General features: G+C 41.9%; 1 protein-coding gene across 1 annotated transcript in view; it reads right to left on the bottom strand.

Annotated features, from left to right (window-relative positions):
- mtnr1ba (melatonin receptor type 1Ba) overlaps positions 1–1,728 on the bottom strand; it is a 54,406-nt gene extending 52,678 nt beyond the window's left edge. The window contains exon 1 of the mRNA XM_018701624.2: positions 1,157–1,728. Coding sequence (XP_018557140.1) covers positions 1,157–1,352 — 196 coding nt within the window. The 5' untranslated portion in view covers positions 1,353–1,728. The remainder of the gene's footprint in view (positions 1–1,156) is intronic.
- Positions 1,729–14,647: the final 12,919 nt, after the last annotated feature.

Raw genomic sequence — 14,647 nt, 5'->3', positions numbered from 1 at the left:
GGCACCAGATAAACCAAGCAATTGAACTGCTGCTGTCAGACTTGGAGGGAGAGACAGTCGTAGAAGCTCTGCTGGTATTTCTGTCAATCTGCCACACAGCTCTCACAAGCAGATGATTTGGACACAACAGAGGAAGGTGACTCTTTATGCAACATATCTAATCTGGTATTTCTAATAAACCATCTGAAGCACTAGAATGAAAACTTCTTCAAGTGTGGCCCAGAGATGGAGAGATAAGTCTGTCAGTCCAATGCAGATTTCTCAACAACATGCCATGAAGGATATTTAGGGTCACTAAGATACTAATACTATTTTGGTGATCCTGTTACCTTTCCTTTAGCTTTACCAGCCTAATCTAATATGGGTGGCATAGTATGAAATACCTTTAACAACTGTAACTGTAGCACCACCTTAAGAACAACCTTGACTTGACTAGAGACACAAGTACAGTATTATTCAACAGAGTTTTTGAATATCACGTGTAGAGCAACAAGGCAGACGTAACTCATAAAATATCCCTGATGAATGAAACAGTATCCACACACATTAGTTTACTACACTTTGCCTATGGATATTGTGAGGTATTAAGTTGAAATGATTCCTGATCCACCCTAACTTTAATCTATCACAAAAGAAGACAGACAGAACCCACAAACACTGGCTGTAAGGGAAACTGATCCATGTGACAGACAAGTTTGGTGAGACAGTGACGGATGAGGCAGACTGCTGGAAACAACTCATTCAGTACAGCAGCGACAGAGCGGGACTGAATCAAAGCGCATTCATTTCTGCAGGAGCCACACAAATGTGTAATGGCATTCATTCAGTCTCTATTGATTCACATGTGGAAACAATCAGATTTTATTTGAGAACATCACGTGATATCACGTTAGCCTGGCAGCCTGTCGTTTTATTGGATTTGATGATATAACAATAAAGATCAGCTCATCATTCACCGCAGAGCCCACATGTATAATAACCTGAGCCCCATGCTCCGTGTTCCTCTGTCTGCCTGTCTCTCTCTCTGTTGTTTACACTCTCTTTCACACACACACACACACACACACACACACACACACACATACATACATAGACACGCGCGTGCACGCGTTACTACCTACTAAACCGTGTATAACAATAGCTTACAGCTTCTTACCCGCATTTCGTAGTTTACGGTTCCTCAGCACGGACACGATGACCAGCAGGTTTCCCAGGACGTCCACCACAGTGGTGAAGATCAGCACGCTGGCCAGCGCCGTGACTGCCCATGCAGGACGCGCTGCCCCCTGGCTCGGCTCCGGCCCGTGTTCCGTCCGGTTCTTCAGCAGCGAGTCATCCTCCGGCATGTCCATAGCCTCTTCGCCCCCTCCTTCACACCCCGCGGTCGGTGTGACTGATCGCTGGCATGCTGCTTCACCGTGACAGCCAAAAATGTCAGTTGCGTTGGCCGCGAGCTTTCTCTGCGCTGTCACTGCGTCCAGCCGCGCAACCTGCGCCAAAGTCCGGAGCCGTTCCGCCGCCCCGCTGCCAGTCCACCCGGAGCGGACCGCAGCCCGCAGAGACCCATAGACAGCTCAGGGACCCGGGGTCCTGGAGCAGAGATGCGCCGTCTGAATCCCTCCACCTCCTATTCTTTCTCCTGCTCTGCCCCTCCAGACCTCACGCTCCTCGACGCTCCTCTTCTCTGCCTCTCCAGACACATATCGTCCTCCTCTCCTCTCCTGCCCCCACCCCTCCTCTCTTCTCTGTTGTCTGTGGGACTGGAGGCAACTCTCAGAGCCCCCCTCTGGTCTTCTGTCTCTACAGCTACTGTACTGCTGTGCACACTGGATGGCTTTTGTACCCTGTAGTTTACACAGGCCGTTTCAAAAGTGATTGTAGTTTCTAGTTTATTTCCTTCTCCTTTAATTTACTTAATGGAGCTGGGTGCTGGTCTACCGGGCAGGTTGGTCACCCTGGAAGAGGTCCCATCACAGTTTGTGTGACATTGGGATGCTCATCTGCTCCTCAGTGTAGCCTGCCGCCCCATTCACCAGCCTCAGCTCACTTAGGTTTATTTTTGGTTTGTTTGCTTCCACTGAATACTGGGAGTGGTGGTTTTCATTACAGAGAAAAATAAATAATCATCTCATGATATCCATTTATTAAACTCCATGGTTAAAGCTTAACTACCATAACATTTAAATCTTGTAGCTAAAGAACATGATCCTGCAACTACCTAACCATAGGTGTTGCTTGTGTACCCATTCATTCTGCCAGAAATGGTTTCACATTTTAATTGGAGTTCATCATGCCCCTTGGAGAAACTTCCTTTTATTATGGCTCTTGTGATTGTTTTTATTAGATGAGCCTTTGTTGTGTTAGTTATGCTGCAACACTTGCTGATTAAATAAAAATGAATTAAAGAATAAAGATAAAATGTGAGGTCATGACAGATCTGTAGAGGACACACTGACACTGTTAACTGAATTAAACATCCATTGTTTGTTGACGCCAGGTTTCCTGACATGTTGTCGACAGGAAACAACCTTTAGACCCCAGGTGTAACTAACTCCACCTGTTGGTTCAGACAGGAGGGTTCAGACAGCTCCTGATATAAACTTACATATGTTCAAATTTCTATTTTCATTGACAAAGATCATGTGATTAAATTGAAAGCTCCAGAATGGCTGCTGACTGGACAATGTGGTGTGATTGCTCTCTCAACCACTGTTTCCAAGGTCAAAAATAAACTATGAAGCAAAGCTCTTAAGTTATCATGGATAACAAGTCCTCAAAATGCTCAGCAGGCACAGACTGGCCATCGAGACATTAAGAGTTTTTCCCTGTGGGCCAGTCTTATGAGGTCTGATCTTTTTTTCTTGACCCTGGAATTATATAACTTATACACAAATATTCAGTTGTGTCACCTTCTGGTGCAGCAACACAAGCACACACGAGCACGTACCATGTGTCCTCACCACCTTCGCTGCATGTCATCCTCTCTCTCTCCCACCTCCCTGTCTCTCTACTGTCTCCTCCTGTGGATATAGTCTGCTGATTGTAATGTACTTCTGCGTTTGAGCACTGTTGACCTTTTTGCAATATTTTTTAAAATAATTCTGATTCTGAAAGCAGACAGTTAAGTCACATTAGGTGTGAGGTGATCATTACATGAATTCAGCTTTGAATTTTTGCTCTCTGTACACACAAACATGAGGAGGAAAACCCTGAGAAATGAGTGTCATTGTTTTACATAGTCAAACACAAACAATACAGATGAGCAGACCTGGTTCAGACTGAGGCCACAACAGCAAAACTTCCAGGCTGATTTTTGTTGCCAGTCCTTGATACTCAATATATTTGAATATCTACAATTTCACCATAAATACATAACAACAGTTTAAAGGGCAGTCAGCTGCTGGTATGCCCACTATTATGTTCCTGGTGGGATGGGAGGATTTTTACAGCAGTGTGTGTGTTTGTGAGGAGAAAACCCACATCAACCTCCTGCAAGTAGAGACTTCTTGGCCACCACTTCATGCTGCTGCTGAGAGGTAATGTGCTGATGTGGACTGACAACAAACCAGTGGTAGCTTAGATCAGCTGGCAGGAGGGAGCTCCACCTGCCTTCCATGTGATGGCCCTGCTGTTTTCTCCCCTCTGAAGTAACAACTAACACACCTGCGTTCAGCAGTAGACTCCTCTCTGCAGCTGCAGATAACGGATGATGTGATTCAGTTGTGGATTACTGTTACAGGTTCTGTCATGGATTTCCGAGTTATTTAAATTTCCATGTATTTCAACTGGAGTCCTGGCTTAAACTGACCTCAGTCAACTTTATCATGATGGTGTGGCAGAAGAGCTGTGTTATATACAGGATGAATACTTCTCTGTAGAGTGCCAGTATCCACAAACCCACAACCCAGCCCCTTGTCCAAAATATGACCTTGGTTCCTGACATGGTCAGAACAAAGTCCTGATGGTGGAGATTTTTCTCATCATACTGTCTCTGGTTGGAGGACGATAGAAATACAAGAGTACACAGACACACATACACACAGACAAAGAAACTCTGGAAGAGTGCCAGTTTAATTCATTTACACTGAAACTGGCTGGGCCTCTGCCTGAGTTGCTGAGTCTGCATAGCTGTACAGGCAAGTGCTGGTGATGAAGACAGGAGCGAGGGAGGGATTAAGGGATGTATTGTATGGAGGGTCTTGGGGGATACAAGATTGCCAGGGAAGGCCATGTTTGGTGGTCACACATGCCATTCCAGATTGAGGTTTTTTTTCCCCTTGAGGAGAGGGCCTGAGGAAGTACTTCACAGGAGGGGAGTGTCCTGAGCTCTTGCACCTTGTCTAACCTGGCAGCTGAGTAAAAGCAGCAAGTCAGCGGCATCCTCGGACCTGTTCTAGCAGCTTGCCAATACCCTGGGGTGAAAGTGAATTACGTTTACTTGTACTTTTTTGAGTATTTCTTGTATCCATTACAGTAGGAGCAATAGACATGTGAAATTCTCATCATGAAATAAAAACAAAGGGGGCAGATCAGCAGCTGCAGCAGAGAAGAATCTGCTGGTGTCTCTGCTGTGCCACAGGAGGACAGAGCTCCATGTCAACAGAGGCTGAGAGGACCGTTACAGTACACGCAGAGAGTCAAAAGAAAGAGACGTCTAATGTAGAATGGACTTAGGAGGATTTGATGTAAGAAGCTCACAGACTGTGGCTGGAGTTGTCTGCCTTGATGATGCTGTCTTGTATTGCTACTTTTACAAGCTCATCACCATAGCATGTTGCAACTCATGTCTATTGTAATTCAAAGGGCAATAGGCATTCAGGGGTTTTCATGTTCTGCTATCAGCAAAGAAACAGTAGAGAAAATGTCAAAAGATGTGCAGTCTCATGGGAAGAACGCCAAAAATTCTAACACAGTTCCTTTAGATGTTTTCTATTACTGGGGTTGTTTGAAGGTCCAAATTTAAATTGTATGATTCTGCACAACTTGTCACTGCTGAGTACAGGAAACAGGGAATGTTATAGACCTGCCATAAGACAAATGCATAAACTATTGATCCAGTAAAATTCCACTTCACAAGGTGCAATTCAAAAGTGCACCTAAAACAAGCAAAAACTTTAAATTTGAAGTAGACACCTTGTTCAAAAACAGCGACACTTCAGCTTGAATTTCATTTTGGGGAGGAGAAAAAAGTTGCAGGCACTAGGCTGGGTGGAGAGTGGCAATTGTTGTTCAGGTTTCTTGCCCAAATGTCCTCCCTCAGATGCCTCAGAAAAGTGGGGCAGTTGTCTTGCAAATTTATGGTGTACAACCCCACAAACGAAAATGACCAACATGTTCTTGGTCACAGTCCTGCCGTGACTCAGTGGTGAAATCGCAAATGCATTGCAATGGAAGTGGTCACAAAAACATGGGTAACACAGGTCCAGGTGTTGATTGTGCAATGTAATGCAGAATACTGACTCACAAAAGTTATTGCTCACACCTGGTGCATGTGCAGTACCATGTGGCACTTCAGTGGGTTGCAACAGGAACATTCATTCATTCACTGAGGGTCATGGGGGGAGCTGGAGCCTATCCCAGCTGACATTGGGCAGATTGTCAATCCATCACAGGGCCAACACATATAAACAAAGTCATTCACACCTACAGACAATTAACCTGCATCTTTGGAATGTGGGAGGAAGTACTCGTAGAGACCCGTACAGGCACAGGGAGAACATGCAAACTCCACACAGAAAAGCCCAAGGTGAACCGGGGCTCAATCCCACAACCTTCTTGCTGTGTGGTGACAGTGCTAACCACTGTAACACCATGCCGCCTGCAACAGGAACAGTCTCTGAAATTTTTGATTGCACCTCATACATTTGTGGCCAATTAGTGCATCTGTTGGACTTTACTTCTGTATACTCTGTATATTTACAGTATACTCTCTATAGTAATATACTTCTGTATATTTCTATAGAGAGTAGATTAAGTATAATCACTTGGCCACGTGACCTGGGGCTGTTTTGTTGTCTTTTGTCACAGTCAGTTTTGTTGAATGATTTTGTTGCGCATATGTTAGGGCCACCATGTTCTAGGTGTTCTTTCATTTGATAGGTCTATCGTAGTGTATGTCATCATGAAACATTTTCCTTTAGCCCTCTTTTATAAATGTAAAGCAGTAACTTTTTTTCTCAGAATACATTGTAACTGACCTAAGTAAGAGAGTATAATATTCCAGTACCTTTTCCATCCCTGCCTGTATCCACAGGATGTGTGAATGTGTCACTTTGCCACTCTTTTCTCTCTTCTCTGGTTAGCTTTAGTAGCATTACTTTGCATCTCTGTAGCCTGGAGTTGACTTCACAATGAAGCTAAATGCAGATTTTTTTTCTTTTCTTTTCTTTCTTTCTTTTTTACAATTTAACAAGAATTTTCCTTCAAAGTCTGTGAACCAGGAGAAGGGATGTGACAGTTTTCCTTTCACTAATCCAGTATACCCAGTATGCTTTACAGAAAACATTATGAAATTATGAAATAGACTGTGTGAATCAGACTGTTTGGAGATGCGTGTGAGTCACCTCCAGTGTACATTTGATCTTCAGTAGATATGTGATGGAGACATGGCACAACCAGAATATGACACAGGCTACCTGGAGAGGTAGAAGGGCATTGTTCCCATCATGACACAATAGAGACACAATGAAAAACTTGCAGCCCTCATTGTTGACAAATTATACACTGGTGAACAACTGTTATGTTATTCCAACATTATGCTATGGTTTCTTTAAGATAAGCTCCCCCAAGCAACAGCAGCTGTTATGAATACTCATATCTCTTTGCAACATGAAGCTCTCTCCTCGTGTATTTATCCAGATAGCCTCCCACATCCCTTCACCAAAAGCTGCTTCCCTCTATTTCACTATCTATCACAAACCCATTGATTAAGCTGTCACATATTACTCACGTACTTTCACTTTTCACAACCACACAGTGACAGACCTCCCACTGTTAAACCGGTTCTATTGTTTGGCTGCAGGAAGCCGGTGGGTGGAATTATGAGACGTTCAACAGCATAAAAGCTAAAGGGTTTGTAGTATCTGTTTTATTTTGCAGCACCTCACATTTATTGTTCACTGAAGCATACACTTTACCACTGATATGGTTGTCAGCTGAAGCTGTAGTGTTGGTCGATGATTATGTCCTGACATAAAGGGAAGTTTTGGAATGCAGTCGCAAGATACGCTAGGGTAGTTTCATTGGGATTTATATGGTTCAGACTTAAAGTCCTAGCATTTCAAATCTTCGATAAAATTCTTATTGCAGGGGGAAATCAAAACAATCATTTCTGTATGTGAAGAAGTCAATAGCAGAGCTAAACCCAAACAGTCAAACTGTCCAGTAAACCCAGTAGCTATGGCTGACCCTGCTTTCACAGATGGGAAACTAGATTTAATAAGTGCTGTTCATCTGCTCACCAAACCTGCATCTATACTGTTTGCTGTTGATCTGTCATCCCAGAACAATCACACCTGAATGCAACCCTATTTTCTAGAAGACAGCATTTTGAGGGAAACATAATGACTGGCTGGGTTACGTTTAGAGGCAAGTTCATGTTCACCAGGTGGTGGCTGGAGTGGAAACACAAAGCCACTGACACATCTATGATTTAAACAAATCAAGCTCTTTGGTTAAGGTAAAGAGGGACAGATGGTTGGTTTGGTTAAATATTAATAAACAGGTTGTGTCACAATTAACTTTGTCTTTATAAAACCAGACCAGGATCAAGAGCTCTGAGAGTCTAAACAGAACCAGAAAACACTGTATTAATTACTGTGCTGCAAGATATCTTAGCATAAAAAAAAGTTGTCTGTGAACATTTTGCTCATATGTTTAGTATAATACAGTATTCAGTATTTGCAACTTGCCAAATGTGTAAATTAACAATATATTCTCATTGTGTTAATAGAAAATATAATCTGGTCACAATTACATTTCCTACACAACATATTTGTCATTGCTGTTTAGTTTCATAGAAATGTAATTTATAGATGGCAGGGCTGTTGAATGGGACTCTCTATGGTTATTTACCCTTTGTAGCTGATGGCTTTGTGGTTCTTAAAGGTACCATCAAACCCTGGGGGATGTTTTAGATTCATTCATCCTTGAATCACTGTGACGATTTTCCTCTGAACCAGACACAGGCAATTATGTACCTTAAAGTGAAATGGGATTACAGAAGCTCTCTGTTTGTTTGATACAGCACATTATGGTACTGTGCCAACCTGGTGCAAGAAGAGGAATTACTGGGCCCATGTTTGTCAGGAGGAAATGGTCTGGCTGGAGAACATGTCTGGTCAGATGTTTCACCTTTTTTGATAATTTCTAGTGTACTCTTGGTCCCTGTTCCTTTGCCTGGGTTATCCTATATTCTATATATATCCTATCTATATTTCCACTTTTGATTTGGCACAAGACCAGAGAGCTGTGCAGTAAACAGAAGTTGGTGACACAAGACTTTTTGCTTTTTCATGATTTATTCTCATTTATTGACTTTTTCCTTGTAGCTCAATCATAGTTGTTCTAACAGATACCACAGATCACCGTGTAGTGACCAGTGATAATGCTCCAACTTTCCTATCTTCCTTAAGTCCCTAACAATAAACAATTCTGTATGCCATCCCCTGAACTGTACAGTGATTCAAAACACCACTCCCAGTTTTTGACACTTTAACTACCAGGGAGTTGGCAGTCCTTTATGGAGATAAATGAGTCCCTGGACCTCAAACAGTTTTGCTCTGGGAAACTCCTAAATCTAAGTCCTCCTGGCAAACCATTTCACTTGTTCTTAACATAAATTATGTACAATTCTCAAATCCCAACTCAAATGAACATCACCAGCATCAAACTGCTAATGAAACCTGATACGGACCACACCCTCAAGATACCTGCCATTATCATTATTTAACAGAAATACAAATAATTATTATGGCAGTAAGAACTAGAGATAGACCGATATGGTTTTTTTAGAGCCGATACCGATACAGATTATTAGTAGTCAAGGAGGCAGTAAAAGTGAAAATATTGGCATCAAAATTTTGGATAATACAAACTCTAACACTTAACTTCATTTAAATGCTTTTAAGCATATGTTTATTAAACAGCTTTTCAGATTTGCAACATGTTAAAGGGTTTTTTTTTTTTATCTTAGACAATAAACATCTTTGTTTTAAAATTCTAACAGAAAGTGCAGGGAGCTCCCAGGCTCAGCAGCATGTCTTATAAAGTTAAATGAAAACTTAAACAAATAAATAGCTCCCTAAAGTTTTCTACAGTAAATAAAGAAACATATATCTGCTCTCTAGAGTTTCTCCACAGACAGAGTAGTGACTGCAGACAGAGAGGCGCGGCTGCATCAGAGCCAAAATAATCCAGTTTTAAATTGATCTCTTATTGGCCGTCAAATTAAAAAAAAAAGGCAGATGCCGATATGCATCAAAATGCCGAATATCGGTGCAGATAATCGACCCGGCCAATAATTGGTCTATCCCTAGCAGAAATATAATGAAATAACATCACATGTCTGAGGCTTTGCAGCTGATTGGCTTCATATAGTTCTGTCCACAAGATGATGTAGAAATACAATAATGACAGTGGAATAATCACATCAGCGTTTGTACTAAATATGATGTGTGAGCAGACAGAAACTGCTCTTTTTGCTCATAAGAACTTTGATTGGACACATTGGCCACTGATGGATGTAGGAATGAAATCTGTTGTCCTCTGTAGCAGTTTATGATAGCAAAAATAAAATACACTGTCCTCCAGCTGAGCCATTATAAGGCAGATGTCTCTGTGAAGTGACAACAAAACACAAAACTCTTGCATCTGCATATTTGCCCTAAGATACAATTAGTTTGGAAAAGTACATGGACAATCATGCAGCATATTCTTGGGCTACAGATCCCCATGACTTTTATAACAGTTTATTTTGGTGATCTACAAGAAGGAATAACAGGAAATGATAGACATCTCTTAAAATGAACTATAGCAGCAAAAAAGCAATTACCCATAAATGGTTACAATCAGATCCACATATAGTAGAAGATTGGCTTGAAATCATTAAAGAGATTCATGAGATGGAAAGATTGACTTTTCTTCTGTGTATATTGCAAGATGGACACTCCATCATGCATACTTAGAAATTATGCTGTATACAGTATCATGTGTTGTGTATGTGCTGCAGTTCACAGTAAAAAACAGGACATCTTGTTAAGTGCAAGTAACAGTAATAAAGTGCTAATCCTTTCATCAGTATTTTAGTATAAAAGTAGAAATGAACAGCTTTTTGCTGTTTTTACACAAACTCTGACTATGATGTTGGCTGGGTAACAACTTCACTCAATCCTGTTAAATAATTTTTACCTCAGGTCTACACATTGACCTGATTCTGACCAAATCGAGGTTACCAGTTTAATTTATCTGATTATTATTGCAGCCTTTTTTCTGTATTTAACATGCACAACCACACCAACAGATGGAAAGCAGGAAAATAATGTAACAACCACCACAACAGAACAGGGTCAACATGTGAATTTTTTTTATTTTATTACTGACTCTGTCTGTCAATGTGTGCCATTATTTCCAACATCGTGAGACCTAGAATTTGTTACAAAGAAAAATATTAACATCAGTGCTGAATTTTTTTTTTTAATTTTTTTTTTTTTTTTTTGTGTGTGTGTGTGTGTGGGGGGGGATTGGGGGGGGGGGATTGGGGGGTGATGTTAGATCAGGATTAGTAGGAGAATAATTTTTTTGTACCCCACATTCCACCGCGAGCATGCTCTTGGCGACGGCGGCAAGGAAAAACTGCCTTTTGATGGGCAGAAACCTTGAGCAGAACCGGACTCTGGGTGGATGGCCATCTGCCTTGACCAGTTGGGTTGTGAGGGGGTGGGGGTGGAGGGGTGGGATAAAGAGAGAGAGCAGGAGGAAAAGGACAGAGGGGTGGCATCACCGTCTTCGGAAAAAATTGAGGAATCTCTTCCTCAGAGATCTTCTTTTAGGTTGTCTTTGCACCTCCTCCATCAGGTTTTCCATCTCCACCACTCTACTCATCAGGTCATTTGTAGAGGTCTTTCTGTCTTGTTCTCTGTCTCTCAGAGCCTGCTTCAGGATACTCAGAGACTCCAGGAGGCCAGACTTCTCTTGGCGCCACTGGAGCTGCTCTTTGTCCAGGTCTTCCTGTGCCTTCACCAGAGCTGCTGAGAGGCTGGAGGTTTCCCTCATCTGCTCCTCCAGGAGTCGTGACCTTTCCTTCTCCCACATTGATCTTTCCTTCTCCAGCTCCTGGAGAAATGTTGCCTTGAGGGTTGATGTTATTTTCACTTGTTCTTCCACAAGCCGGGACCTGTCTTCCTCCCACTCGGATGTTTTCTTCTCTAGCTCCTGCTGATATGATGCCTTGAGGGTAGAGATTTTCTGACTTTGGTCAGTGAGGAGACGGGACCTCTCGTTCTCCCACTGGCAGCGGGAATTGTCCAGGTCATTTTTGACCTGGGCCAGTGTTTGTTTTATGGTGGAGGTCTCCTCCTCCTGCTTGGCCAGGTTTCTCTCAGCCTCCTTCCTACTGTTGGTTTCCATTCTCAGAGCTGCCCTCAGCTTTTCTGCATTCCGCTCTGCATCCTTTCCTTTTTTACCGTTACCGTACAGTTCAGCTAAGAGCTCACTTATCTCGTCACTGGCTTCCCTCGCCACGTGGCCGAGATGACATCTCAATTGCTTGACTTCCATGATGAGTGCCAGTTTTTCTCTTTCTAGTGAAGCTATTTTGTATTCCTGGGCCATAACCTGATGAATCTCTGGCTTGGTTATTGCTGGCTCTGGCATGGGAGCTGAAGGTCGGATTTCGATTGTCGATTCAGGCCGTTTGAGAATGCTCACCACAGGCCCTACGTTTTGAGGTTCTGGGACTGGCACTTTGGTTGTCCCCTCAGGCCGCTTGAGAATGCTCACCACAGGCCCTACTTTTTGAGGTTGTGGGACTGGTGCTTTGGTTATTCCCTTAGGCCGTTTGAGAATGGTCACCACAGGCCCTACTTTTTGAGGTTCTGGGACTGGTGCTTTGGTTGTCCCAGGCTGTTCAAGAAATTTCACCACAGGCCCTACTTTTTGAGTTTGTGGGACTGGCGCTTTGGTTGTCCCCTCAGGCCGTTTCAGAATGCTCACCACAGGCCCTACTTTTTTAGGTTCTGGGACTGGCACTTTGGTCATCTCCTCAAGCCGGTTTAGACCAGTTTTTACAGGCTCTGCTTTCTGAGCCATGTCAATCTTGATATTGGTTGTTATTTCAGCCTGTGTGTTGTTGTTTTGTGCAGACTGGTGAACTGACACAGCAGTTGTTGCCTCTGTTTCCAGAGGCACTGCTGCCTGTGTTTTGTTTATGAGTGCAGCCTCTGTCTTTGTCTGCTTAGGTGGCACTGTCAGTCCAAAGACGAAACTTACCCCACCAGTCGCAGTCCTTTTTTTTGGCTGAGTCTTTGTGTTTACTTGTCCCTCTTGTTTTTGCTGTCTAATTGTCTCTCTCTGGAGTGAGGGATAGTTGTCCTCATCCACGTTGAGACGAGACCTTTGGTCAACGTCTGGAATAATCCAGGGGTTGACAGGTGGAGCCAATTTGCGCGGCTTGCACGCTACCCTCCTAGCAGAGAGGGATTTTTCTCTCTCTGCTACCTCCATAAGTCGATCTAAGATTTCCTTCTCCTCGATCAATGAATCGACAGTAACTTCCTGTACGATTTTACCGTCCTTGTCTCGGACGCGAAAAATGTGTTTGTTTTCTTTCTTTGTATCCATACTGAGAAAATTCAAGTTTGCACTTGTGCTTTCGGTGAATGAATCTGGTCACTAAGTAACGCAGGTGTTTGTGAAAAAAGATATCAGAAATGGAATTTTTGGCCCTTATAAGCAGTCTCAGAACAGTGCTTTTGTGATGTCACAGAATGTGTCATCAGTCATATCAAAGAGTTTGTCTGGTTTAAAGCATGGTTACCATGGTAACGGCAGTCCAATTTAAAATGAATGGAGGAATTCCTGTCTGTCCATTTTCTCAACAACAGCGACTCCAGAAACTTCACAGTGGACACTGCCCTTCTTCTGGTCCTCAGCAACACACATGTGAAGTTTGAAGTCCATCAGATGTGGTTGAAGTGGTTGTTGAGAAAAATGAAACAGACTCAGATAGACCATTTATAGTTGAATATTGTCACACACAGGTTTCTCTGTCAGTGTCCTCTAATGTCATAAATGAGTTTGAAAAGGGCCTCCACAGGAGGAAATGTCTGAGTTCTGACAGATATACATACATAGTGAAGTGAAGATGCTTCCCCTGATGACACTGAACAAGTGTTGTGAACTGAGCAGCAGCAGGTTGTTCTCTTGTTGCTGGACAATAGAAACAGAGATGACAACAGTACATCACATGGTTTAAGCAGTGCACAGACAAAATCATTTTAGTAAGAGTAGAAATATAATGAAATAACATCACATACCTGAGGCTTTTTAGCTGATTGGTTTCATATAGTTCTGTCCACAAGATGGTGTAGAAATACAATAATGACAGTGGAATAATCACATCAGTGTTTGTACCAAATATGTGTGAGCAGGCAGAAACTGCAGGCAGATGTCTGTGTGAAGTGAAAACAAAGCACAAAACACTTGCATCTGCATATTTGTGCACAAGCTAAACTCACATTTGTGTATGACTGTGCACAAAATCTCACTAGTGGATCATTGAAATACAAATTTTCATTTGCACATTTGATCTTGATTTGTGCACTTGTCAGTTTGACAGTGTCAACATTTGGAGAACATGGACGGAGAACAGCAGAGTGTCTCCTCTCTAGACGAGGATTTTTTTTCCCAGACATGAAAATATCCAAATCATGTGTCATTAGTAACCCTTCAGTATATATATATATATATATATATATATATATATATATATATATAATTTTATTTTTTTTAATTTCCATGGAAAAGTAGGTGAATGGTGTGTCACAACTGTAACCGGTGGCATAACGTGTTGCATACTGAATTATTTTCCTTTTGAAATCCTATTAAGCCACCTAAATTTTCATATGTCCCAGCCCAGTTATTAACACATTTAAAACTCCAGAAAATGCTATAACACATTCTAGTGTGACCATTTAATATATCAAAACCCCTTATACAACACTGATACAGTGTATTCATAAGGTATTTCAGATTTTCACATTTTATGTTGTAGCCTTTTGATATTTTTTTTCCTCTCACCAACCTGTACTCAATACCCAAAGTTGCCTTGGTAAGAGAGATGACTATACATTCATTTAACAACATGGATGTTAACTTTTTAAATATTAAGATTGGAGTACATATGACTGCAAGATTTCTCTCCATCTAATATGAGAAAGAAAGACATGGTGAGCAACAAATTGGCTGAATCAGATAACGTCAGCACATCAGTTTGGGCTTGAATGATCTAATTTGAGTTGTGATCTGAACTTTGTGAATACTTCATAAACTTAAATTTTAAATAAACTTTTTTTTTTTTTTGACCAAGTGTCATTGTCAGGGAACTTGCAGAAATGACTGATGTATTTTTCTCAAAAAGTGAATGTATTTT

This window comes from Lates calcarifer, linkage group LG21, assembly GCF_001640805.2.
Source record: "Lates calcarifer isolate ASB-BC8 linkage group LG21, TLL_Latcal_v3, whole genome shotgun sequence".
NCBI lineage: Eukaryota > Metazoa > Chordata > Actinopteri > Centropomidae > Lates > Lates calcarifer.
The sequence above is the reverse complement of the archived record's forward strand: the minus strand, read 5'-3'. Positions and strand labels throughout refer to the sequence as shown.